This window comes from Dendrobates tinctorius, unplaced genomic scaffold, assembly GCF_039654945.1.
Source record: "Dendrobates tinctorius isolate UK_male_01 unplaced genomic scaffold, ASM3965494v1 ptg000044l, whole genome shotgun sequence".
NCBI classification, from domain to species: Eukaryota; Metazoa; Chordata; class Amphibia; order Anura; family Dendrobatidae; genus Dendrobates; species Dendrobates tinctorius.
The window spans coordinates 21,787,715-21,814,776 of record NW_027361712.1 but is presented as its reverse complement, the minus strand read 5'-3'; the positions used below and the strand labels follow the sequence as shown (position 1 = coordinate 21,814,776).

The 27,062-nt window shown below is 45.0% G+C and overlaps 1 protein-coding gene across 12 annotated transcripts in view; it reads left to right on the top strand.

Annotated features, from left to right (window-relative positions):
• The first annotated feature begins 7,414 nt into the window (after nucleotides 1-7,414).
• The window catches only part of RBM23 (RNA binding motif protein 23), a 69,519-nt gene continuing 49,871 nt past the window's right edge, over nucleotides 7,415-27,062 (top strand). For 5 of the 12 annotated variants that reach the window (XM_073575440.1, XM_073575439.1, XM_073575431.1 and 2 more), the window contains exons 1-4: nucleotides 7,491-7,636; nucleotides 15,569-15,661; nucleotides 19,508-19,578; nucleotides 25,646-25,687. In XM_073575440.1, coding sequence (XP_073431541.1) covers nucleotides 15,590-15,661; nucleotides 19,508-19,578; nucleotides 25,646-25,687 — 185 coding nt within the window. In that variant the 5' untranslated portion in view covers nucleotides 7,491-7,636; nucleotides 15,569-15,589. Of the gene's footprint in view, nucleotides 7,637-15,564; nucleotides 15,662-19,173; nucleotides 19,231-19,507; nucleotides 19,579-25,645; nucleotides 25,688-27,062 lie in introns of those variants that run through there. The other 7 variants (XM_073575437.1, XM_073575435.1, XM_073575436.1 and 4 more) reach the window with 5 other exon arrangements.

Below are 27,062 nucleotides of genomic sequence, written 5' to 3'. Positions count from 1 at the left end.
TACACAATACATGGTATACTGTATTTGCTGTCTTTCATACAAAATTCAATATATTGGCTGCGCCACATGTACAATTTAAAAAACGAATAGCTGAGCATTTAACGAATATCCAAAATAAAAATGTGGCTTACTCTGGTGCTTCCAAGAATTTTGTAAATACCCATCAAGGGGATGTTACACACTTTGTAGATTTTTTCAAAGGCATAAAAAAGCAATCCCATTCGGGGTGGAAATACGCCAAGATTATTAACGACACGGGAAGCTTTTTGGATCTTGAAGTTGGATACTAAATACCCCAAGGGTATGAACTCGAGGAATGATTTATTTTATGTCAATGTTTTTTGTTTCACTCACACCTTTTGCATATTTGATTATTCACAGACTTTGGTTCTTTGTTTTAATTTATTCTGGCTGTTAGTTTGGTTTTATATCCTATGAGTAAAGGTGCAGGTAACGCACGTGAAACGCGTCAGGTTCTTCATGTTTTTAATATGGCTTGACGTGCCTGAATAAAGTTTTTTGATTTTTACTCATCGGGTGGAGTGCCGCTGCCTTCCCTTCCATGTTTTGCTGTGTTCACCAGTGGGACGGGCACCCACCTGTTTGAATCGATTGGACTCGACCTCATTTGGCTGAATGCTTGGATTTCGTTGAAGCTCCCAGAACTCGTCATAGTACTCGTCATAGTATGCCCCAACCACAATAGAGCCCAGACCGATTGTTTCTGGAAGTACACTAATTGCTCAGCATGAAGTAATAAAACGCCTACTACAAACCTAAGTCTTATGTAAGACATTACTGGATAGACAGCCACATACATGTATTTAATGACATATATGCCAATAGACAAAGGGGTTCAAATCATAAGATCAGACAGCGGCAGCCCAAGCCAGAGGCGACGGGTACTGTTTGGGTATGTAGTCGGACGCTTCCTATTATTGCTGCTTGGTGATCTTTCTGTGGCACACATTAGCCGCATGGCCATTGCGTGATATGTTATGATTTGATAAGATGATGTCTTTAAAGCTCAGTGGCATTAATAGTGCTATATGTGTGAGATAAATATGGAATTGTCATTTATGGCCATGTACCATTTTAGATGACTATTTTAGTCTACTTTTTGAGGCAGATGGTTTCAATAACTTGCTCGCTGTATCATATTAGTGGTTGAATAGTATATATTTCTATAAATGTACATTTTGCACTTTGTATGGTCTTGGCCTCCTGTTGGTCTGGTGCATATTTTACAGTGCGATCACTTTTTTTAATTGTCTATTTGCATATATGTAATTAAATGAATTTTTATTTTTTGGCTTTATGATCCCGTATTCATATGGGATATATATTTTTGTAGAGTTTGAGATTACCTAATGATACTTTTTTTTTTTTGCAAGATAATCTGGTGTTAACTAATTAAGTGACCATGTTCTTAAGGTACTGTCACACTTAGCGATGCACCAGCGATATGACGCGGTCAGGATCGCTGGTACATCGCTAAGTGGTCGCTAGTGAGCTGCCACACAGGAAGATCTCACCAGCGACATCGCTGGGGACGGGGGTCGCTACTTACCTGTCACACTAGGCGATCCTGACGTCCTCCCGCCCGCGTCCACGCTCGTCTCTCCACAGGAAGCTGACGACGAGAAGCGGTCCTGGACGTTCTCGCGCGATCAGCGATAACCAGTGGGGAGCGGGTCGTAGGTAAGTATCAGACACAGTGATGTCGCTAGAAATATCGCTATAACGTCACAAGTTATAGCGATATTGCTAGCGATATCGCTTAGTGTGACAGTACCTTAAGTCTGCTGCAGAGAAGTGCAGAGTTGTATGCAACTTGATATTCAAATCAACACGTGTCCAAATAATAGCTGTGGGCACTTCACATAACAATATCAAACTATCCTGTACTGTAAATACAGGACTAAGAAGAGATCCCAAGATGAATAAAAACAATTTTATTACATGCTTTTTTTAAAAATACAACAAAAATAAAAAAGCAAAAATGCCGTATATGGGGACGCAAGAGCACACCTGTATAATCATCCTTGTGGGGCTGATAATAACATAGTCCAGAAATATAAACATTAATCCAGGGAATTAAATAGTAATAATAATATTCTTATGCAGACATGCAATTATCCTCATAACATATAGAAGTCAAAGAACAGCTAACGAGGAGCAGATAATAGTATCAAATCACTAAGCATAAAAATTACCCTGTGACATGTGAATATGATAAACAATGACAGATTGAAATAATCAGAAAAATATCCTAATCACATAGGTGGCATAGCCTGTATATTACTAAGAAATACCCAAGTGCATGGTAACACAATACATAGGGTCACAAGCGGGGAGGAACAGTCCTAAAATACCCCAAATATAACTGCATCAATGATAAGTAATATGGCAAAAACGCCTGTGTAAGGACATAATTACCGAAGGTAAACGGAGATGCTCCTGGCGTCCCCTCACCCCGACGTGCGTTTCGCCGCCAGCTTCTTTTGCCATATTACTTATCATTGATGCAGTTATATATATATCATTCCACCGAACACCTCTCTGATTACCGTGGGCACAACGCTACTCAGACAACACAGAGTGAGGGTTAAACAGTGTGGCGATACTTTATTGAACCACAAAACAGGCAGATAACACACAGAACAGTTCCAGCACAGTACCCAAGATGGTGCACATTAGAGTCTCACCTTCTGCTGACTCGCCGGGATAAGAACTGCTGTGACTTCAATGCTTCCAGGGCTGACTATTCCCCACCTGTGGTTCACACAGAGAGGCGGTAACGACAAGTTTAAGAAGATGACAGTCCATTGAGGTATAAAGCCAGTTTTCCAGAGGGTCACAACCTGGCCTGGCTCAGAACATCTCCATGGAGCCAGGTGATCAGCGGGTCCTATTTCTGGCACCTACAAACATTCATTGGGCGCAGGCGGCAGGTAGGTCCAAATCCTGACTACCCCAAACGTATCCATGGATTTGCGAGGGTCAATGGAGCAGATCTGTATTCTTCCAGCTGGGCGTGTGGTCTCCTAAGCTGACATCCTGTAGAATGACAAATCTGTGTCCCTCGTGATGTTACCATGATGTCTTGGCTGCTGTCCTGCAGAGAGTCTCTGGTTCTTGGGATCTCAGGATCTGATGGCTGCCTGGAGGCAAGTCTGTATACGGAGGCATCTATCCTTTTTATAGTTAACAAAATTTCCTTCAAGCTTGCATTCACAGGTCAAGATGAAGAATGGTGATGAAACCAACTTGCATTGTTTATGTAATCTATAAGCATAGTTTTTCCTCTATTTTCCAAGTCACTAACTAGCTGGCCTTGACAAAGTGTATTAAGCATATCAGCAAACTGCATTGTTCAATTACCATGCACGACTGTCTTGCAAAGATAGCAGACAATAAGTTGTAGGAGCTGATATAAGAAGCATTTCATACATTTAGAAATCTCAATTTAACCTACAAGAAGAGAATATTTCAGACTCTTGACCAACAAGAAAGAAACATATTCAAAAGTCAACATATAGATAGCAGTCAATGACTTCTGGCTTACTGAAAATAGACATCTGGTTAAGGCTGGGGTCACAGTTGTGAGAAATTTGCACGAGTCTCGAACCTCAATATCCGGCACTGCTGCCAGCACTCAGGACTGGAGTGCCGGCGGTAGTGCCGGATATTGAGGTGCGAGACCCGTGCGAGTTTCTCGCAAGTGTGATCCTGGCCTAATTGTGATAAAATGTGTCATCATACCAACCCTTTAATAACAGCATATTACAGGGAGAAACACTCCCAGCATAAGTAAAATACTGTGGCATTTGTCTAATACTGCCTAATGCCAAAGATAGTGGACTCTTTGTTATTCATGAGGCATCGGACCACCCTTCTTACCAGTAACTTACTGTTGAGAGCAGGGCTGTGGAGTCGGAGTCGTGGAGTCGGAGTCGGTGCTCATTTTGGTGGAGTCGGAGTCGGTATAAAATGGACCGACTCCGACTCCTAAAATATATAATAAATTGGGTACAGTAATTCAATGCAGGATATGCTGAATATTTTTTCATAGGAGTTTGGGAAAGTTATGAAATGTCCTATAAATGGCTGTTATATTCCTGATCTAAGGCTACATTCACACACAGCGGTTTTCCTGTGTTTTTTGAGGATACGTTTTTCAGCTGCAAAAGCTGATAATCTTTTTAAAAAACTGCATCACCTGAAAGGTTTTTGAGCTCATAGATAATGTTTTCAATAGCAAAAGCAGATTAGAAATCTGCTCTATCTATCCATTTATCCATATCTGTCTATCCATATCGTATCTGTACCAAAAAGAATGAAAACCGGGTAGTACACCAATATATATTCTGTTCTATCTAAATATCTTGATTATTGGATCATAAAAATGATTAAATGTCTGAGGTTCACATTGTACTACAATAAATTTTTCACTTAAATATAAGCAATATGTGTGGGAGTCGGAGTCGTGGAGTCGGAGTCGGAGTCGGTGTAAGGGAAATTGAGGAGTCGGAGTCGCAGGTTTGGCTTACCGACTCCACAGCCCTGGTTGAGAGTATATATGTTTACATGCACGGCAACCCATCAGATCATGGGAGTGGAAGAAGGCTGCTCAATAAGCTGCTAAGATGCCAAAACAGATATACTGGTCTCCCTCATTTACAGAAATGCTGGGCCTAGTGGTGCCCTATGACACAATTAGCACATATGTCATGCGCTTTCCCAGTATATGCTATGAATAAAAAAACTTAATGAGATAGAAATTGTTATATGTGCAATGCATATAAGCTGAAAGGTAGCGCTGTCATTCACAGAGATCACTCGCTTGGCAGCCAAAATATCACATCCGGCACGGGTTTTCCACAAAATCATACCTCCATGCGGTTTATTAGGCATCATAAACCCACAGCAGCAACATAAAGTTCATATCAGCAGCATAGCGTCCATGACAGAGCTTCACTCTGTAAACCCTGTGGTCACACAGGTTGTGCACTGTTCAATGTGCAGGCTCTCAAGCCTCACCACAGTTATATCCCCTTGCTGTCAGGGTTACCTCATGGCTGTTTCTCACTGTAGACGTTCATTCCCTCCTCTGGGAACTCTCAGGCACGTGCAGCCATTACTCACAGCATTCACAGTTATCAGGCAGGAAGCCCCATCTTCCCAGCGGGACCTTCCACAACGGACCAACCGGGTCCAAGCATTCACCCATGTGACCTACCCTGGCCACCTTATATGGTCCGTAGCCACGCCCACCGGGTCACATGGCTATGACCTCATCACAGGTCCTTGAACACTCTTTACAATATCGTTCTTAACCACACCCCTGGGTGGATTTGTAGGTAACAAGTCCGCCGCCCGTCTCCCCAGCTACCTGGAGACTTCTCCTGGACACATTGAAACAGCACCTCAGCAGTATCACTGCTGATCAACACACACATAAGTCTCCATCCAAGGCCACCCACCTTGAGATACACAGCGGTCATTCAGCATTTTGCCACTCTCCTAGGACATCCACAGAGCGCCCCCTAGCGGACACAGTGGTCACTACACCACAGAGCATGTTCACACGGTGGCCATTTCACAGACAAAATCCAAGAAATGCAAAATAAGCAGATGCCCTATAGCAAGTAAATAGTGCATGGCTGACACTATTTTGATCAAAAAAGCGTAAAAGCGATCCCACCGTAACAGGGTGTACCTGATTGGGACGGTCTTCTCTCTAGTATGAAAACCTCACCTTGTATAGCATACACTATAAATGTGACCATAAGGTGTGATGTAAACAGGCTACAAGAAGTGTTAGTGGCTCATGGTTGTAGCAGCCCTCTTTTCTTCCCTCCACTTTAATGCCCCTGGCAGGGCATTGGTGGAGTAATGCTGGGTCACATAGTGTCCAGCATCATGGTGTAACCACACAGAATGGCAGAGGACTGGTTTTGCCTTTTGTGTTTCTTGATAGCTTGGGAGACATCAAGCTCCTACACTGTGGGACTGGCCATTATGTCTGTAGTGCCACCTCCTGGCTTAGGGGCTTGGTCGCAACTGCAGCCAATATAAGGGGTGGTTCACATTGCGTTAGGGGCCATGCGTTGAGCACATCTGTTACATCGCGGCACTAACGTTATGTAACGGATGCGTTGACGCACGCATTGGCGGCAATAATAGTAACACATCCTAACGCATGCCAAAAGTGGCATGCATTAGCGATGATGCATTACTTTATGACGCAACCTCAAACACGGTCTGCGTTTTCAGGTGCGTCGGGTCTAGCGCACAGAGAATGGACGTGTTCGCTGTGCATAGACCTGTATGGCTAACGCATGGCAGAAAAAGGCTACCATGCGTTAGCGCATACCGTCAGTGCTAAGTCACAAAAGATGTAAAAAATGACATCAGCGTTAGCGCATCCGTTTAACGCATCCATTAAAAATGACATCAGCGTTAGCGCATCAGTTTAACGCATCTATTAAACGGATGCCCCTAACGCAATGTGAACTAGGCCTAACTACTGCACTGGAAACATGCTCACTGATGCGTCCATAAATGTTCCCTCCGCCCTTGATGTATCCTGCTTTACCCACTGCCTGTATAGCAGTGCATGGAGGCTGTACTGCCCCTTAGGCCAGAGCCATGCAGCCCCTGTAAGGACATAAGCCGCAAATCATCAAGGCTGGTGTGAACAAGGCCGATCTTGATCAGGGGCGGTGCTGGAGACAGACGCCGCTTTTTCATTAGGATGCGCACACTTTTTAATGAATCTCGTAAGTCTAACATGTGGCCTGCGCCTCCATGCACCTCACAAATCCTACTCCGGTCGGGGACTACAATAAGATTTATAGAGTAAGGAACAGCACAACTCAGCATGAGCTGGGGCCTCACGCCTCCTTTCTGGTGGAGATGGGCTAAACTGGTGTGCTGCCCAATGGAAGCTGCCACGATTTATATATATATATATATATATATATATATATATATATATATATATATATATAAAAGGAACACTTCCCTTTACCTCTTTGAGCAGTGTATATATATATATTATATATATTTTTTTTTTTCATATTCCCTTTAGTTAGCAAGGGAGCGATGCTCATATATATATATATATATATATATATATATATATATATATATATATATATATGAGCCTGTGGTACACTACATGGCAGGGGTCAGCACACCACCTGTGGGACTACAACTCCCAACATACCCTGACATATACCTCTGCTGCCTGCATGGGCTTCGTTACAAGAGAGCAGCACAATAAGCCTGGGCTCACTGCTCCTTCCTAATCCTCACACACGGCCTATATACACCAGTCCGGTAACACCGCTACTTCCCATCAGGCGGGTCACGCCTCGCTTTAATTCTTTCCCGTGATTTGCCCAGAGCCAGCTTCCTGAAAGTTTCCATTGGTGGTTTCTTTTTTTAGCCCGCCTACTTCTCTGACGTCACGGGCTGCCATTGGCTGAATTGTTTCCGTGTCGTGGGAAACTACTGGAAGGTAACAGGCTGAGTGCCATACTGTGTGCAGTGCTACGGAGTGCTGGCGACAGCGGGTGAGTGGCAGTTGCCGAGTGGCCGGTGTGGGAGGATATAACTTGCAGCACTGGTGAGTGTGGTTCGGTAACGGACGAGTAGAAGGCGTCTGTAGTGTATATAGCAGCTGTGCTGGATGTGTCTGCACCTCGGGGGCCGGGGAGGTGGCGCGCCCAGAGCCTCCGTCACCTGGGAGTCCTCCTTGTACGTCACGTGATGTTCCCATGGCGGGTCCCCTCCTGTCCCAGTACACCTGACGTGCCGCACGGATAGTGACAAGGCGTGATGGGGAGTTGTTAGCTATGGACGTTCTCCCCTATCCCAACTGACCCTCGTGTGAGTGCACTGCTGTTCCATTCATTCCTATGGGACCAGCAGCTCTGCTCCTCTGCACTCTCACTGAGTGAAGCAGACACACATGATCCACCTGTGCGCGGGTCACACACGGCTCGGGGGATGGCTCCCAGACTTGGTACAGCTGTGTACTTGTGCAGCGGCAAAATGTTACAGTATAGCTGCACAGGTGCCCGCAGCTCACCCGCTGAGACGGACATGCGGTGCGTCTCTCCAGACCACAACGTGTCTTTATTTTGCGGAGATGCGATAAATCTCACCTGTACAATGTATTGGACGCCGTGAATCCGCACGGTTCAGTGACCACATGTGGAGTCGCCTGCGTTCAATAGCCGGCAGCGGACATGTGCTGCCAATTCCTGATTGTGGGCACATACCCTGACACAGTCACCGCTGGCCTTTACCTAAGGCTAGATGCACACGTTCGGAATTGCAGCAGAAATTTTTTGTGGAAATTCCGCAACTCACTGCCGTGGGAAATACACATGCGGAATTGGCATGCGTATTCCCGCTAAACACTAGTGTTCTGCAAGCGTAATTAGCTTGCAGAATTGCTAACGTTTTCCAAGCGATCTGTAGCATCACTTGGAAAACTGATTGACAGGTTGTTCACACTTATCAAACATAGTGTTTGACAAGTGACAAACTTTTTACTATTGATGTTAAAAATAATAATTAAAAAAAAAAAATCATGATATTCTTACCTTCCGGCGGCCCCCGCAGCGCTCACGATGCTTTGTAAAGCACTAGCAGCACTGCTCTCGGGTGGAATGGAGAACATGATGGAATGCACCAGTGTGTCTTGGTACTGCTGCATTTTACGCTCCCGATTCAACGGTGTTATGAGGCTTTGTAAGTTGTCCCGGTAGCGAGGATCTAGGAGGGTGTACACCCAATAATCAGCTGTGTTGAGAATGTGGGCGATGCGGCGGTCATTTCTCAGGCACTGCAGCATGAAATCAACCATGTGCTGCAGACTCCCAACTGCCAAAGAAACGCTGTCCCCTGCTTGAGGCGTCATCTCTGCCTGCTCGGCATCACCCCACCCTCGCTGTACATACTGACTAGAGCATTGTGTACCTCCCTCTTCTGGAGAGATGTCTTCGTCCTCCATTGACTCCTCCCCATCCTCCTCACAAAGTGTCCCATGCCTAGGCCTTTGTGAGGAACGACGTAGCGCACTGTCCAGAAGCAGATGACATTTGTGATTCCTCATCCTCCACCTCTTCCAAAACCTCCTCCCTTAGGGTACCGTTACACCTAGCTATGCACCAGCGATCCCGACCAGCGATATGACGCGGTCAGGATCGCTGGTGCATCGCTAGGTGGTCGCTAGTGAGCTGCCACACAGGCAGATCTCACCAGCGACATCACTGGGGACGGGGGTCGCTACTTACCTGTCAGACGCGGCAATCCTGCGTCCTCCCGCCCGGCTCCACGCGTCGCTCGTCTCGCCGCAGGAAGTGACCGACGCGGAATGGTCCAGGAGCTTCTCGCGCGATCAGCGATAACCAGCGGGGGAGCCGGTCGGAGGTAAGTATCGCATGCAGCGATATCGCTAGCAATATCGCTGCAACGTCACAAAATCGGTGACTTTACAGCGATATTGCTAGCGATATCGCAGTGTGTAACGGGGGCTTTTGTGCTTGCAGTGGTTTTTGAAGCAGGCAGATAAGGGGGACAGTCATGCTGACTAGTGCATCATCTGCACTCGCCATCCGCATGGAATCATCGAAGGCACGCAAAACGAGGCAGATGTCCTTCATAGAGGCCCACTCAGTGGTGCTGAAGTGACCGGCGCACAGTGCGACTTATTTGCGCCTGTTCCAGCTGGTACTCCATTACTGCTGCCTGCTGCTCACACAACCGCTTCAACATATGTCACGTTGAATTCCACCTGGTGGGTAGGTCACATATGATGCAATGTTCCTGAAGGCGTAATCGGAGCTGCAATGCGTGATCTTGCCATGCTGGAACGCCGCAAGTGAGTGCACTCTATGCGGACCTTGTACAGCAGTGCATCAAGATCCGGATAGTCCCTCAGAAAGCTCTGCACGACCAAGTTGAGCACATGTGCCAGACATGGGATGTTAGTGAAGTTGCCTAGGCCCAGAGATGCCACCAGATTTCGGCCATTGTCACACACTACCAAGCCTGGCTGGAGATTCGCTGGCACAAACCACACGTCGCTCTCCTTCTTGATGGCATTCCAGAGCTCCTGCTCTGTGTGGCTTCGATTCCCCAAAGAAATTAATTTCAGTACGGCCTGTTGACGTTTGGCCACGGCTGTGCACATATCGGTCGTAACAGGCTCCTGCTGCGCGGATTCTGAGGAACTGGAGTATGAGGAGTCAATGTGTACAAACTGGATTCCTGCAATCCTTGGAGTTGGCAGAACACGTACAGCGCCACTCTCAAGATCTGTACCCAGCTCCACAACATTGACCCAATGGGCAGTGAGGGAAAGGTATCGTCCCTGTCCATGGTTACTGGTCCATGCCTCGGTGGTCAGGTGGACCTTGCTACTGACGGCGTTTAGTAGCGCATGTTTATCTTTACCCTCCACATGCTTTTGCAGGGCAGGGACGGCTTGCCTGCTGAAATAAAAGCGGCTGGGCACGCTGTATTGTGGGACTGCCAATGCCATGAAGTTCCGGAAGGTGTCTGTCTCCACCAGCCTGAATGAGAGCATTTCAAGGGCCAGTAGTTTGGCAATGCCAGCATTCAGAGCCTGTGCTCTTGGATGGTTTGCCAAGTATGGCTGCCTTTTCTCCCATGCCTGTGCTACCGATGGCTGTAGAGTGGCCTGGGAGTGTGAGGATGAACGGGAACGTGGTGCTGTGGGTGGAATGTCACTGGGTCTCTGGACAACAGTGCCAGAGGTTCTTCCATGGCGATCCTGTGAGGAAGCCGAACCAGCTGTGTGTGAGCTGGAGGAAGAGGCTACAACACGAGCTGAAGAGGTGGTAGGTGCTGCTGTAGGTTGGCCTACGTCTTCAGTGTGTCTTTGTAACTCCACCACGTGCTTGAGCCGCACATGTTTCCACATATTTGTGGTATTGAGGTTGCTGACACTTTTCCCTCTTTTCACTTTCTGATTACACAGCTTGCATTTGACAAAGCAAATGTCGTCTGCAACTGTGTCAAAAAAGGACCACGCAGTGCAAGTCTTGGGAGCGCCCATTTTGGCTTTTGGAAGAGGAATGCTACTTACGGGTGCCGAAGTGGAGGCTACAGGCAACCAAGTCTGCCCCCTCCCTCTCCTCCTGTTTTGGCCGTTCGGGGAATCTCTTCCTCCGAGCTGCTCCCACCACCTTCCTGTTCCTCACGCCATGATGGGTCAAGGACCTCATCATCTACACTCCCCTCTTCAAACACCTGCTTCTCCTGGGTAGTCTCGCCAGCACCGTACGCACCAGAAAGTGGCACCTGAGTCTCATCATCTGATGTGCCTCTTCAGATTCAGAGGGGCAAAGCAGTTGCGCATCACTCCATACTCCCTCTTCACATTCTTGAATGCTGCTTGGTTGGCCCCAGAGGTCACATTAACGCCTGTCTGGGCGTCTATGACGCACAGGCAGGCGAAAAAACACCTTCAAATTAGTACGATACGTTCACGGGACGCATCGTTCTAAGATACAGTGGCAGCGAGTTGGACCGATTACCCTGGTGACGTCAGCAGCCGCAGGACCGCGGCTGTCCATAGTATACATTACACAGCTTGGAAAAGTTACTCAGAAACAACTGTTGCATCTTACAGTAGAGGGCGCTGTGTGACTGAAATTCCACAAACAGTCTCTGCTCCAATGAGAGCACGGAGTATCAGGCAGCGCACCAATGACTGCAGGGATGAGGGGCGTGGCTTAGAGTGTGCGGCCAGGTGAATGGAGCTGAGCATAGTGTGGGCTGCGAGGCGGGACTCTCTAGTACAAAGGATGGGTCCCTGGGACTTTACGCTGGTGTAGCGGGGGCGCGCACGGGAAAAAGGGGACACCCGGCTTTCGGGGTGCAGATTACCGGGGTCCCGAACATGGGTAACGCGGGGGAACCCCGTTATTACCCCTGAAAGTTCCGATGCCGGACCCAGGGGAGCTGGAGGAGAGGTTCGCTCTGGTCTTGGTAAGTTGTGAAGTGACTTTCTTATGTAGACGGTGACGGGACAAAAGACTAGATGTGTCCACGGTGATCTGTGCACACGGGGGGCAGTGCCCGCAGAAGTGTCCGGGGTGTGGAGTGATGGAGGAAGGGGAGCCCCGGTTACTCCGCGCTGGGAGCTGCACCCGGACGGCTTATATGGGGGAGTCTCACACTGGGACTAGTGGCAGCTTACTGCGGCTGGCCAGGAGCATGGGGCTGTCTGGTTGGCGATGCCCAGGGGTGAGAGCTGTCTGGTTGGCGATGCCCAGGAGTGAGGGCTGACTTTTTGCTGATGCGCAGGCTATGACCCTTGCAGGGACAATTTGTGATTGTTCATGTGGTCACACAGTTTACCAAGTTGTTGAATCTTAGAAGGTCAGAATTTGATACCAGAGACATTTTTTGTGAAATTTTCTGGCGACTGTCCTGATTTCTCCTGTGCTTGGCATGGTTCACACCTGTCTGTGGGCATCCAATAGAATGTGACGTCTTGTCACAAAGAAGAGCAAACCACCATTACTGTGAGCCAATGTGGCTTAAGCCTTGATGGCCCCGTTGTACACCGTGTACCCCTGCCCACAGAGGTCGCATTAACGCCTGTCTGGGCGTCTGACGCACAGGCAGGTGAAAAAACGCCTTCAGATTAGTACGATACGTCCACGGGACGCATCGTTCTAAGCTACAGTGGCAGCGAGTTGGACGGAGCTGGGGAAAGGGCAGTATCAGATGTTGCGGAGCGACTCACGTCATCGCGGCGCGCCCTCTGTGCTTGTCTCTCAGCGGGTGGTAGCGTGCAGCAGCGGCCGTACGGACACGTGACCCGCTCGACTGACGTCATCGCGGCGCACGCGCTCTCTGTGCATCTCAGCGTGTGTAGCATCAGTCGGCCTCTCCGCGGCCAATGGCAGCCGGGGGTAGGGCTTGCTGGCTGTGCGTTATTGGCGGCATGTGACGTGGGCGTCACTCGTACGGTGGTCAGCACTCTTATGGAGATGGGGGTGCAGTATACTTAACCTCTGTGGTGAAAAATACACCTCCAAAAATATTGGGAGGAGTATTTTTACTCCTCTAAAAAATATGTAGCGCGGCCTCTGACTGGCCCCCTCTTTCCAAGCCAACAGATTCAGAGAACAGAAGTAGAGACTGAGATGGCTCCTGTCCAGGGCTCTATGACTGCCTGGGCAATTTGGCAGGTGGTGAAGAAACAGATGGTTGCTCTTCAGTGCTCTGGCCCTGAGAGGATGTGGAAGTCATTGAAGTCGATGCGTTAGCTCAGCTGCCATCCATCCGACAACGGCTTCAATTTGTTCGTCCCGCAGCAGTGGGGTACGGCGAGGTCCTACAAAGCTGCGCATAAAGGACTGTTGCCTGGGGGATGCTGACTCACTGGTGCCCACAGCAGGCACAGAATCCCCACATCCTCTCCCTGCGAAACTCCACGCCCACGTGCCTTACTCCCTGCCGCCTTCATCTTGGTAGACTGATAAAGATAGGCAGAAAAGTGCAAAGGGGGGCTTAGTGTGCTTATTCCTGAACAGCTGCTAACAGGTATAAGAAACACTAATTTTGTAAAGTGTGTGGACTACACTTTAATATGAGTTAATGTGGCCTACACAACTGTCAAGTGGAGTGTTTGGTGAACTTTATTTTTTGTTTTTTTTAAAAAAAACAAAGGATGTGACCAAAGATGTGAAAGCGATAGTATCACAAACATTTTGGAGCTATTACAATGCAGGAAGGTAACCTATAATGCAATAGATGAGACTCCAAAAAATAGGGTAATACTAATCTGGCTGCGGCTGAAGGGCACAAGCCAGAAAAAAAACTATCTAATCCTATATAGTGTTTGCAACCAACCAATGTATATGGATACGGATGGATGCACACTAATAGGAGAATTAATGAAAAATTAACTGCAATGAAAGAAAAATGTGTGAGGCAGTGACGCACCCTGAGCGGTCTACAACCAGACGTGGCTGCAGGACACACTACAGCGTGAGCTGCACTCACACACAGAGACCTCTCAGACAGCCGTGAACAGTGCAGATAACTGGGCACTAGCACTGAAAGGCTGCAGAAAGGCTCCACTGTCTACTCCTATAGTGTTTGCAACCAATGTATATGGTTACGGATGGATGCACAGTGCACACTAATAGGAGAATTAATGAAAAATGAGCTGCAATAAAAGAAAAATATGTATGAGGCAGTGACGCACGCTGAGCGGCCTACAACCAGACGTGCCTGCAGGACACACTACACAACGTGAGCTGCACTCACACAGACAGCTGTGAACACTGCTGCAAGGCAAAAGAAAGCTACACTGATTGATAATGTAGCCTGGGTAAAGCACAATATTTAGAAAATCGCTATCTCTAACTGTCCCTCAGAGTCTTGAACAGCAGCCTGTCCCTAACTGAATTCACAGCAGAGTGAACCCGAAATGGCGGCGGTGGCTTTTAAAGTGCATCATGGCATCATTTCAGCAGCCAATCACAGCCATGCCATTAGTTAACATGCCTAACAGGATGTGCCCACACTTCTGAGGATTGTCATTGGCTGAATCAAATCAAACTGGCTCATAGCATTATGGGAACTTCCGATTCCGGTATTCGATATGATAAAAGTATCGGAATTCCGATACCACGAATATCGGCCAATACCCGATATTTGCGGTATCGGAATGCTCAACAATAGTCATCACTCTTCCATCTCTCTCCATAGATGTACTCTCTCAATGAGCAGAGTCTCTTTTGGATGAAGATGGATTTTTAAAATATACAATAAATGGGGTACAGTCATACAATGCAGGATGAGCTGTAAAATGTTTCCATAAGAATTTGGTAAAGTTATGAAATGTCCTATAAATGTCTGCTCTGTTCCTGATCTGAGGATCTCTGCTTTTAGTGGAGATGAATCTGTGCTGCACTTTATGTACATGCTCAGTAGGGGGCAGCACAGTGAAGTCGGGAGTCAAGGAAATTGAGGAGATGGAGGTCTAGCTTACCGACTCCACAACCCTGGTATTCAGAGTGACTAACGTATGTGCACATGGTCAGAAATCGGCAGCGCTTTGGACGCGCACATGTCTGCTGCATCCACAGCGCTGCCGGCTTTTGACCACAGGTGATTCCTCATGTGTTTGTTGAGCCGTGTGGAATCACCAGGTCCAATACATTGTATGGGTGAGATTTATCTTGTGGAAACTAGCGTCTCCACAAGATAGACATGCAGTCTGTAGAGGCATGCCGCATGTCTGTCTCCACAGGTGATCCATGGGTGTCGGTGCACGCATGTGGAGATGGGATTGCATAGTGGAGATGGGATTTCTTGAAATCCCATCCACTATGCTGTAACATCTGCCCGCTGCGGGTTGGATGCAACTACCCTGACCCTTAAATATTTATCACGCCCTTCTCTACCCTTGTCTGGGAATGAATTTTAGTTTCGTCTGCACTTGCCATTTACTAGATGTAATGTTGTATTGGAGAGTTATTAATTTTATTGTTGTCCGCAGAACAAGCCCCCCTGACCAGACATGGCTTCTGATGACTTTGATATTGTGATTGAAACAATGCTGGAGGCTCCCTATCAAGGCCAGGAGAAGGAGGCAAGTGGAAACATCTTTGTACTACATGCAGTGGCCTTTTGTAATCCTGTGTAATGTCATGACAATGGGATAGTTATCCAGATTACCTCTTCCCCTGCTGAGGTTGGGCATTTCTTAAAATGCACCCCGTGTTTTAAAATGAAAGAAAAAACCTAAATAAAATTAGTGTCACTCTATGGTTTGTCATCTTTCTTGGCTTGTGGCGTCCTCCCCAGCTCATAGAGAATATTGGTAAGTAAAATGTGTGGGCCTGCTCCCGCTCGTCACACAATGTCTGTGCCCTAATATTCAGCCAGAGCTCCTTATGGGCTTTAATGTGACTGAAGATCTGTTGCTTCACATTCTAGTGTCTTGTGTGTGGTCTGAAGTATGCCAGAGCTTGTAAAGTAAGGTGCACCTTTCTCTTCTAGCCCTGCACAATATGGAAGTCTGCTAAAGCAGGGTTCCCCAACTCCAGTCCTCAAGGCCCACCAACAGGTCTTGTTTTCAGGATTTCCTTAGGATTGCCCAGGTGATAATTGCATCACCTGTAGAATACAAGGGAAATCCTGAAAACAAGACCTGTTGGTGGGCCTTGAGGACTGGAGTTTGGGGAACCCTGTGTTAAAGAGTTGTTGGCTGATGGCTCCTCTCATACAGCAAGTTTGAGTTCTTGAATTTGGCCATAATTACCATAGTTCAAATTTTGAAATGGGTTTCCACCATCATTTGTCCCTTCTCAAATGTCATAACTCCTCTGCATTTCTAAAGTACTTTATTACCGGAGTGTATCTCTGAGCGCAACCGGGTGTGGGTCATGTGATCCTTTCTTGACATACCGACTCTGCCTGCTCTGTCCCCGATCCACCCCTCTTCTGGGTGCAGAATTTGGAGGGAATGAGGAGCATGTTACTGCTGCTGATGGGGCCGAGGCACAGGTTTGAAGTGATTGGCAGGCCGTCTGCGGCACGCCGACTGTTTTGTTTTCACTGTCCTCAGCACTTATCGTACAATGCTTTTCAGTACCGAAGGGGCCAGCACTCCAGCAGCAGCAGGGTGACATTCTCCTCTCATTCCCTCCAATTCCAGTGCCCAGAAGAAGGGCAGATTGGACATATCGGAGCAAGAGGTAGTGCCTGCATGCCAAGAAGGGATCACAGGACCCACACCCAGATGGGCAGGTAATAAAAGCATTGTCATTGACATATGAAAGGGGGTCCAATAGTAGTAGAAGGCCCTTATACTGGGCAGCTCTTAACTAGTCCTTACACATGAAAGTGTCTGCTTATAAACCTCCCTGCCATTCCGATTGTATCCAGAGCTGTTCACCATTGCTGTAAAGCCTGCTCATTCATGTAATTACAAATGTCTACATACTATGTCTGATACTGGGTAAGGGTCCTGTAACTGAATGGCGTGTGCATTCCTCAGTAGGTGGGATACAATTCATTTTATTCTTGAAAAATTGTATGATCTCAGTGGCTTTCCCTGTAATTGTTAAAATCTATTACCATCTTCTAAAATGATCCCACATTGCTGAGAGATGCCATAACTTTATGAATAGAGGGGTCTAACTTCAGGACCCCCACTGATCTTTAGTATAAGAGTGCTTCACTGTTGCCGCCCCTCAAAGGGGTTTTCCCATAAACAAAGTACATTTTAATTAACCACATCTTGGCGTGATAAGTTCCAGGAACATGGTCTGATCAGACCACCGCTCCAGGGCAGGAAGGAGAGTATACAGACATTACAGCAAGGGATTACAACTGATTCTTACTGTGAGGTAAAACCTTTTCTGTATATTTTTAAACAATGTTTTACCTCAAGGAGAGAATCAGCTGTGATCCTCTGTATACTCTTTTGCTTCCTCCTCTGCCCAGGAGCTGTGGAATGATCAGACCATGTTCCTGCACGGTCAGACACAGCCATTACACAGTACACAGCAAGGACACATTTATAAGATTATCTCAGCACAGGAACATTTTATTTAAAACACATCCAATTATGGAAATTATTATTCCAAGATCTATGGATTAAAATGTGCTTTGTTTGTGGGAAAACCCCTTTAAAGGGAACCGGTCACCGGGTTTTTTCCATATAACCTACAGTCACCTCCTTTCAGCCCCATGTGACAGTACTCTAGAATGCTGCGCATATGACTCCAATTTGCCCTGCTTCTTGTACTCTCGCCGCGTGGTCTGGTCCATTGGGTGTTGCTGTTCTTCATCCTGTGCCTCCTTTCTTTTTGCGATGCCATCCTCCTTTTCTGCTTTGTGTGAGGACGATGGCGCATGCTACATCATTGTCTCCCCTCGCGCGCCTTCTCTCGGCCTTGCCTAGGTCAGAGCAAAGTGCTGTAATGCGCATGCTCCAGTGCTCTTTGGCCTTTCCTGGTGCATGCGCAAGAGCGCGATGGGAGACCCTGTGTGGATGACGTAGTACGCATCATCCACACAAAGCATTGGAGAAAGGCATTGGACCAGACCGTGCCACAGGTGAGTATAAAGTTTTTGGGTTTTTTTTTATTTTATTTTTTAACGTGCAGGGTGAATTGGAGTCATCTATACAGTGGCATAGAATGCTGCCACATTTGGCTGAAAGGTGGTGGCTGTAGGTTATATGGGAAAACCTGCTAACCGGTTCCCCATTACGTCTTGCACAGCAGTTCTGCACACCTGCAGAAAAGTATCCCCTTCATTCTCAGAACTGGTGGGGGTTATAGATGTCCAAGTGATGGCATTTAGTAATATGCTATCGCTTTGAGTAGGATGAAAGAAAAGATGTTTCTTTTTGCGTTTGAGGTTTAGTACTTGATTAAATTTAACAAAGAAACCTTGTATACACTTCATAATATGATGACCTAAAGTGATCAGTTATCATTAAAAAAAAAAACCTCAGCAAATCTTTTGGACGCTTTTGTCATATAGTAGATACACTAGCCTAAAATGTAACTCATGAAAGGGAATCTATCATTAAGTTTTTGCTGTCCCACCTGAGAGCAGCATGAAGTGGGACCCTGATGTATCACTTACTGGGCTGCTTTCTGTAGTTTTGATTACGGTAATAATAATAAAAAAAAAAACTGTTGCAGAGGTACCAGTTATCTAAATGCTGAGCTCCGTATAACCCCATTCTCACAACTTTCTGTATGCACTGTGCATAGGTAGAAAGCTGTCAATCAGGGGTGGGGTTATACCGAGCTCATGAATATGGAGGACTACATGGCAGCAGGTTTACTAGTCCTGTAGTAATAAATCTCTGTTATCTCAGGAGGAGATTGTGAAAATTGCAGAATGTAAGTTAATGTTACATGGATGGAATCGGGGTCTCAGACCCTACAACGTGCTGCTCAGATATGGCAAAAGCTGGTGACAGATTCCATTAAGTAAAATTCATATTTTAGCTGTTGCAGTCTTTCTCTTACAAGCCTCTGCCAAGTCCTTATGTCTGTGCTTCTGCCATCTTTGCCTTATTGCTGTGCTCTGTGTTTAATCACTATAAGTCATTGTTATAATGCCCTCTGTTTGCTCCAGGCCCAGGAGTCAAGATACAGTGGGGAAATAGCCCATAGTAACTAATGTATGTATCAGGTAAGGTATATGTGTGAGGTACACATTCATCCTTCATTAAAGGTCACATTATTTGAAAGATGTTATGTAGGTAGCTCTCTTTGGCTTAATGATTTTGCAAACTATTATTTTGACACTTGTGTAAAATTTAAAAAAAAAAATTTTATTTTTTTTTTTTTCTACTTCCTTGCCCTATCTTTTTTTTTTTTTTTTTTCTTTTCTTTTCTCCTTTAATTTGGTCTTTGCACCTTCCTGATCATCATCTGTCGGTGTGGCATTTATTTATTGGGCTGAACAGGAGGAACTTACAAGTAAAGAGAAAAAGGAGCACAAAAGGAGTAGCCATCCTGGAAGCAATGGCAGTAGCAGGTAAACACAAATTTATATTTTCTCTATAAAATTGTGTCTAACCCCTTCCCAACATGGTGATTTTTAAGTGGTGAAAGCAATTTGTTAAAAAAAAAAAAAACAAGTTTTGCTTGTTGCCATTTTCCTGGACTTATAGTGTTCTCATTTTCTGCCATTGGAGCTGTGAGCGCTTGTCTCTTTACATAGTGAGCTGATGATTTTAGTGATAAAATTTTGAGGATGATATGGTTGCTTATTGTTCCTATTGTGGGACTCAAAAATCGTAGTTCTGGCTTTTTTTATTATTATTATTATTATTATTATTATTATTATTATTATTATTCCTCATTACACCAACTATTGTTTGAGGGCAGTGAAAATTTCTGTTGGTTGGCGCTCTTTTCACTCACCCTGCTTCTATTGCCGTTCTGACTGGGTTTTCACAGGAAGGGTTTTATGATGAAGCAAATTGGGAAAGTATTTAGGGTGTAAAAATATTTATTAAGTACACTTTAGGTATTGGACCAACCACTTACAGTTGTGGCCAAAAGTATTGACACCCCTGCAATTCTGTCAGATAATACTCAGTTTCTTCCTGAAAATGATTGCAAACACAAATTCTTTGGTATTATCTTCATTTAATTTGTCTTAAATGAAAAAACACAAAAGAGAATGAAACAAAACATTGATCATTTCACACAAAACTCCAAAAATGGGCCAGACAAAAGTATTGGCACCCTCAGCCTAATACTTGGTTGCACAACCTTTAGCCAAAATAACTGCGACCAACCGCTTCCGGTAACCATCAATGAGTTTCTTACAATGCTCTGCTGGAATTTTAGACCATTATTCTTTGGTAAACTGCTCCAGGTCCCTGATATTTGAAGGCTGCCTTCTCCAAACTGCCATTTTTTAGATCTCTCCACAGGTTTTCTATGGGATTCATGTCTGGACTTATTGCTGGCCACCTTAGAAGTCTCCAGTGCTTTCTCTCCAACCATTTTCTAGTGCTTTTTGAAGTGTGTTTTGGGTCATTGTCCTGCTGGAAGACCCATGACCTCTGAGGGAGACCCAGCTTTCTCACACTGGGCCCTACATTATGCTGCAAAATTTGTTGGTAGTCTTCAGACTTCATAATGCCATGCACACGGTCAAGCAGTCCAGTGCCAGAGGTAGCAAAGCAACCCCAAAACATCAGGGAACCTCCGCCATGTTTGGCTGTAGGAACTGTGTTCTTTTCTTTGAATGCCTTTTTTTTTTTTTTTTTTTTTTTTTTTTCTCCTGTAAACTCTGTTGATGCCTTTGCCCAAAAAGCTCTACTTTTGTCTCATCTGACCAGAGAACTTTCTTCCAAAACGTTTTAGGCTTTTTCAGGTAAGTTTTGTCAAACTCCAGCCTGGCTTTTTTATGTCTCGGGGTAAGAAGTGGGGTCTTCCTGGGTCTCCTACCATACAGTCCCTTTTCATTCAGACGCCGACGGATAGTACGGGTTGACACTGTTGTACCCTCGGACTGCAGGGCAGCTTGAACTTGTTTGGATGTTAGTCGAGGTTCTTTATCCAATATCCGCACCATCTTGCGTTGAAATCTCTTGTCAATTTTTCTTTTCCGTCCACATCTAGGGAGGTTAGTCACAGTGCCATGGGCTTTAAACTTCTTGATGACACTGCGCACGGTAGACACAGGAACATTCAGGTCTTTGGAGATGGACTTGTAGCCTTGAGATTGCTCATGCTTCCTCACAATTTGGTTTCTCAAGTCCTCAGACAGTTCTTTGGTCTTCTTTCTTTTCTCCATGCTCAATGTGGTACACACAAGGACACAGGACAGAGGTTGTCAACTTTAAACTGGCTGCAAGTGTGATTTAGTTATTGCCAACACCTGTTAGGTGCCACAGGTAAGTTACAGGTGCTGTTAATTACACAAATTAGAGAAGCATCACATGATTTTTTAGAACAGTGCGAATACTTTTGTCCACCCTCTTTTTTTTATGTTTGGTGTGGAATTATATCCAATTTGGATTTAGGACAATTCTTTTTATGTTTTTTTTCATTTAAGACAAATTACTGTAACTACTGATGTATAGGTATGTCCTCATTTGTGTAACTCCCTTTGATGCAGGCTCTGGCTCTGACAGCGGCATTTGACACAGTCGCACAGAAAGCGCCACAAACCCCTCCCATCGGCACCCCTGTCACATGATCACAGTGCACCGATGGGTTGGGATGACATCCAGGGGTCTGCAGCGACCTCCGTTCTTGCCATTGCTGATCCACTCTGAATGACGGCCTATGGCCGGTGTTCATAGAAGATGATTTTTGCTATACATGATAAGGCTTCAGTTCTGCTATGTGCAGCACAAGCAATAAGAATTGCAGCTTCAAGTCTCCTAAGGAGACTATAGAAGCAAATAAAAAGTGGGAAAAAAAGTTATAAAAAAAGTAAAATCACTCCCCTTTTGCCTCATTCAAAATAAAATATTAAAAGAATATAAAAAATATACCTATTTGATATTACTGCGTTCAGAAACGCTTGATCTATTAAAACTTAAACAAAATCCAATCGGTAAACTGCATAATGAGAATATCAGAATTAAGTTTTTTAGGACCACACACCATTGCAATAAAAACATTATCTACCTGAAAATGGTATCAATAAAAATGTCAGCTTGGCGCGGAAAAATAAGTCTTCACCCAGCTGTAGTTTCCGAAAAATAGAGCTTCTACGGGTCTCGGAAAATGGCGTTTTTTGTTTGTACAAACTTTGAGTTATCTTTTAACCATGTTTGGATTGCCCATAGAAAACAAACTCGTAATGACCTGGAGAATCAGAATGGCAGGTCTGCTTTAGCATTTAGTGAACATGGTAAAAAGAAAAACAGCAAAAAGCTGTTGTGGAATTGCACTTTTTTTTAAAGTTTCAATGCTCTTGGAATTTTTCTGTTTTCCAGTACACGATATGGGGATAGCAACTCTGTCGTTGAAAAGTACAACTCATCCCGTAGAAAACAAACCCTCTTATGGCCATATTAACTGAAAAATACAAACATTGTTCTGGAAAGAAGGGGAGTGGAGGAAAAAAAAGAATTGCAAGGTTATGAAGGATTTACAGGGGGGTATTACCATCTCTAAGATCCTATCCCAATATGTAGTAGGTGTAATAATATTAGCAAATACCTCCAATTACAAATGTAGTATAGTTTTCTGGAGTAGCTATGTTTTTCCCAGTGTGCAGACAAACATAATTGAATTGCATTACTGCACTAAAAATATGAAAAATTGAGAATACTTGGCGCATAAATTGGCAAATTCATGTGTACCTGGCAGCCACGTTAAAGCGATTCTCGTTTGCCAGGGCCTAATGCCAATCCTCTCTTAGTTTGTCTTTCTGGAGGAGTATGATCCTGTTGCATTTAAAAACGCCTGAGGCTATTTTTGTATACTAGATGATGGCCCGATTCTAACGCATCGGGTATTCTAGAATATCTGTCTCTCCATCTCTCGGCGGGGGCGTGTGTTAGAAGTCGCCCAGTGACGCGGGTTTTCCGTTAGTCAGAATTAGACGATTATGTAGTAGATGAGTTGGCGACTCCTAGGTAGGCACCTGTTCACACCTGATTTATGTTTGGATGTGATGGTCAGTTTTTTTAATGTTTTTATTAGCCTTCTGACTGAGCACTCTGCCCCTTAGCCTCAGTCGTAGCCTGATATATGTAGACTGTGTGAGAGGTTTGGCATTAGGTCCTGGCAAACGAGAAATACGTGGCTGCCAGGTACACATAAATTGGCCAATTTATGCGCTAAGCATTCTTAGTTTTTCTTATTTCCTGTGCAGTAATGCAATTAAATTTTCATATTTCACATTTGTTTTCTATAGCGCTAAATGCCTGCACATAAGAGATGGCAAATCAAAAAACTATTCTGTATTTGATAATCTTATTACACCTACTACATATTAGGATAGAATCTTGGAGATGGGAAAGACCCCTTTTATTGCTTAACAGCAGCAGCTGGAGGTTGGCTCTGCTTGCTGCTACTAGAAGTATATGATGGCTGTGTGATGCAGCCATATACTCCTGAGACTATCAAAGATCTTATATGATAGGGTACGGGTGAATGGCCTGTCTGGGGATTTTCCTTTGTATAGGGGAACACTGCAGGGGTGCCCTTTGTCTCCTGCTGTTTGCGATTGCTATAGAGCCTCTGGTGGCAGCGATACGGAGGGATAAGGATATAAAGGGTTATAAATATGGAAGTCATGAAGAGAAAGCCCTGTATGCGGACGATGTATTATTTCTGGAAGATGCGCGGGAGTCTTTGAGAGTGGCTATGCATAGCATTACTAAATTTTGGGCTCTTTCGGGACTCGCTATTAACTGGGACAAGTCTGTGTTGTTGCCCTTGGACGTAGCGGCTCCTCTGACACTTGACCCTGGGATGCCCTTAAGGGTGGTACATGAGTTTAAATATTGGGATATCGTGGTTTCTGACAAAATAGAGGACTATGTGTGGCTCAACCTGACTCCTTTGCTTGGGAAATTTCCGCAGAAGATTGGGAAGTGGAAGAAACTGATTCTACCTGCCACAGACAAAAATATTCTGATCAAAATGATACTTATGCCTCAGCTCCTTTTATATACTGCATAATGTTCCAGTGTGGTTGACACAGAGCAAATGTTATAGAATTAATACTTTAGGCTAGGTTCATATTGCATTAACCCAGCCCGTTCAACGCATAGCGATGACGGGCTGCGTTAACGGTCTAGCATAACGCAAACGTGTTATGCTATACCCGCTAGCGCAGATGATTCATCTGTGCTAGCGGTGACGGAGCCTCAGACGCTGCAGCCCGCGTCCGAGGCTCCGTCACTGAATGACAGCACATCGCGAGCGCATTCCGCTTGCGCATGCGCTTGATAATGGGGGTCAATGGCAGCGTTAAGGGACTGCGTTACACCGCGTTATGGGGGTTGGAGTACTGGTTATAGGGGCTAGTTCATGTTAAATGAAAATGTTTCAATCTGTAATTTTGGTATCTGTCTGAAGCTTGTCACTGTATTACATTTGATATATGCCTTAATAAGTACTTGATTTAAAAAAAAAAAAAAAAGCATCTGATATTATGTAATGGTCATATTGTGAGGGTATAAAAGGCTTTCTGGCACATGGGGAAAATTTTTCTTTTGCTGATTTTCGTCACAGATTTGAAACTATTTCTACATGTTCTACCTGTGGATTTGTTTGCTGATTCACTTTACACAATTATTGCAGATTCAGATGTTAATGTTCTTCATGTATGTAAAAAGATGTTCCCGGTGTCATCCATAGGTGTTTTTCACCTATGGATTGATAAATGACAGTTTCTCCTTTTCAATGTTAACCACAGACAGCATGTGGATTGCTCACTGATGCCATCCCTTTTTAAATGGACCCTTGTATTGGCACACTTCATCTATGTTGATGGAAAATATCCATATCTCAATTTTTGCAAGGACGAACAGTCAGTGAGAACACATTAAGGGTATTGTGTCCATGAAAAAACACAGAACACGTATGTGCAACACTGACATCTGAATGAGGCTTTTCAAAGCATTGAATAGGGTGAAATCCACAAGAATGCTCATTAGGTTAGAGTGTAAATTCCGCAATATACTAAAAACCCCTTTCACTTGCATTATACTGAGTATTGCTGGGGACTTACACTGCGGAATTCACACCACAAATACTAAATGTTGGAACATGTCTAATGTTTTTACTAGGCTATAATAGATAAAGCAATACTTTTGTTATTGCAAAACCAAGGCGTTAATTGGTTTAAAGCACACTAGAAGGATGAAAAGTCATGTTGTTCTGTGTGTGGAGAGCTACAAGGGAAAGAACACTGCCTGTTACTACAAATGTAAAGTTTACCTTCCAATTAGAGCAGGCACATCAGTAGCATGTGTGGCTGCCGGACACGACCCTAAGCGCCTCCTACCCGTGTGACGGGCATTGCAGAATGTTGGTAAATTGCATATAGTGTGCGACCAAGGAAGGATGTAATGGATTGTATTGCCATGTATTTATTTGTGTCTGTTTGTTCTTACCAGCAGAAAGAGGAGTCGATCTCGGAGTTGTGAGCGACGTAGAAGGTAACTGTAAACTGTTTCCTCTCTTAAAAAAAAACAAAGAACAGTGACTCAGAGGCTGGGACTGTCGCCTTGCAACTGCAGAGTTTGGATGTTGCTCATGTGTTTGCATGGCCTTCAACCATGTATACTACCGTTCAAAAGTTTTGGGTCGCCCAGACAATTGTGTTTTCCATGAAAACTCATACTTTTATTAATCAAATGAGTTGCCAAATGAATGTAAAATCTAGTCCAGACATTGACAAGGTCGAAAAAAGATTTTTATTTGAAATAATAATTTTCTCCTTCAAACTTTGCTTTCATCAAAGAATGCTTCCTTTGCAGCAATTCCAGCATTGCAGACCTTTGGCATTCTAGCAGTTTGCGGAGGTAATCTGGATAAATTTCACCCCATGCTTCCAGAAGCCCCTAACACAAGTTGGTTTGGCTTGATGGGCACATTTTCCATACCATACGGTCAAGCTGCTCCCACAACAGCTCAATGGGGTTGAGATCTGGTGACTGCGCTGGCCAAGCCATTACAGATAGAATACCAGCTGCCTGTTTCTTCACTAAATAGTTATTACATAATTTGGAGATGTGCTTTGGGTCATTGTCCTGTTGTAGGATGAAACTGGCTCCAATCAAGCGCTGTCCACAGGGTATGGCATGGCGTTGCAAAATGGAGTGATAGCCTTCCTTATTCAAAAGCCCTTTTACGTTGTATAAATCTCCCACTTTACCAGCACGAAAGCAACCCCAGACCATCACATTACCTCTACCATGTTTGACAGATGGCATCAGGCACTCTTCCAGCATCTTTTCAGTTTTTTTTCTGCGTTTCACTAATGTTCTTCTGTGTGATCCAAATACCTCAAACTTGGATTAGTCTGTCCATAACACTTTTTACCAATCTTCCTCTGTCCAATGTCTGTGTTCTTTTGCCCATATTAATCTTTTCCTTTTATTAGCCAGTCTCGGATATGGCTTTTTCTTTACCACTCTGCCCTGAAGGCCAGAATCCCGGAGTCGCCTCTTCGTTGTAGATGTTGGCACTGGAGTTTTGCGTGTACTGTTTAATCAAGCTGCCAGTTGAAGACCTGTGAGGCGTCAATTTCTCAAATTACAGACTCTAATGTACTTGTCTTGTTGCTCAGTTGTGCAGGGGGGCCTCACACTTCTTTCTACTCTGGTTAGAGCCTGTTTGTGCTCTCTTCTGAAGGGAGTAGTACACACCAGGGCTGTGGAGTCAGTAAGCCAAACCTGCGACTCTGACTCCTCAATTTCCCTTACACCGACTCCAACTCCACGACTCCGACTCCAACATATATTGCTTATATTTAAGTGAAAAATTTATTGTAGTACAATGTGAACATCAGACATTTAATCATTTCTATGC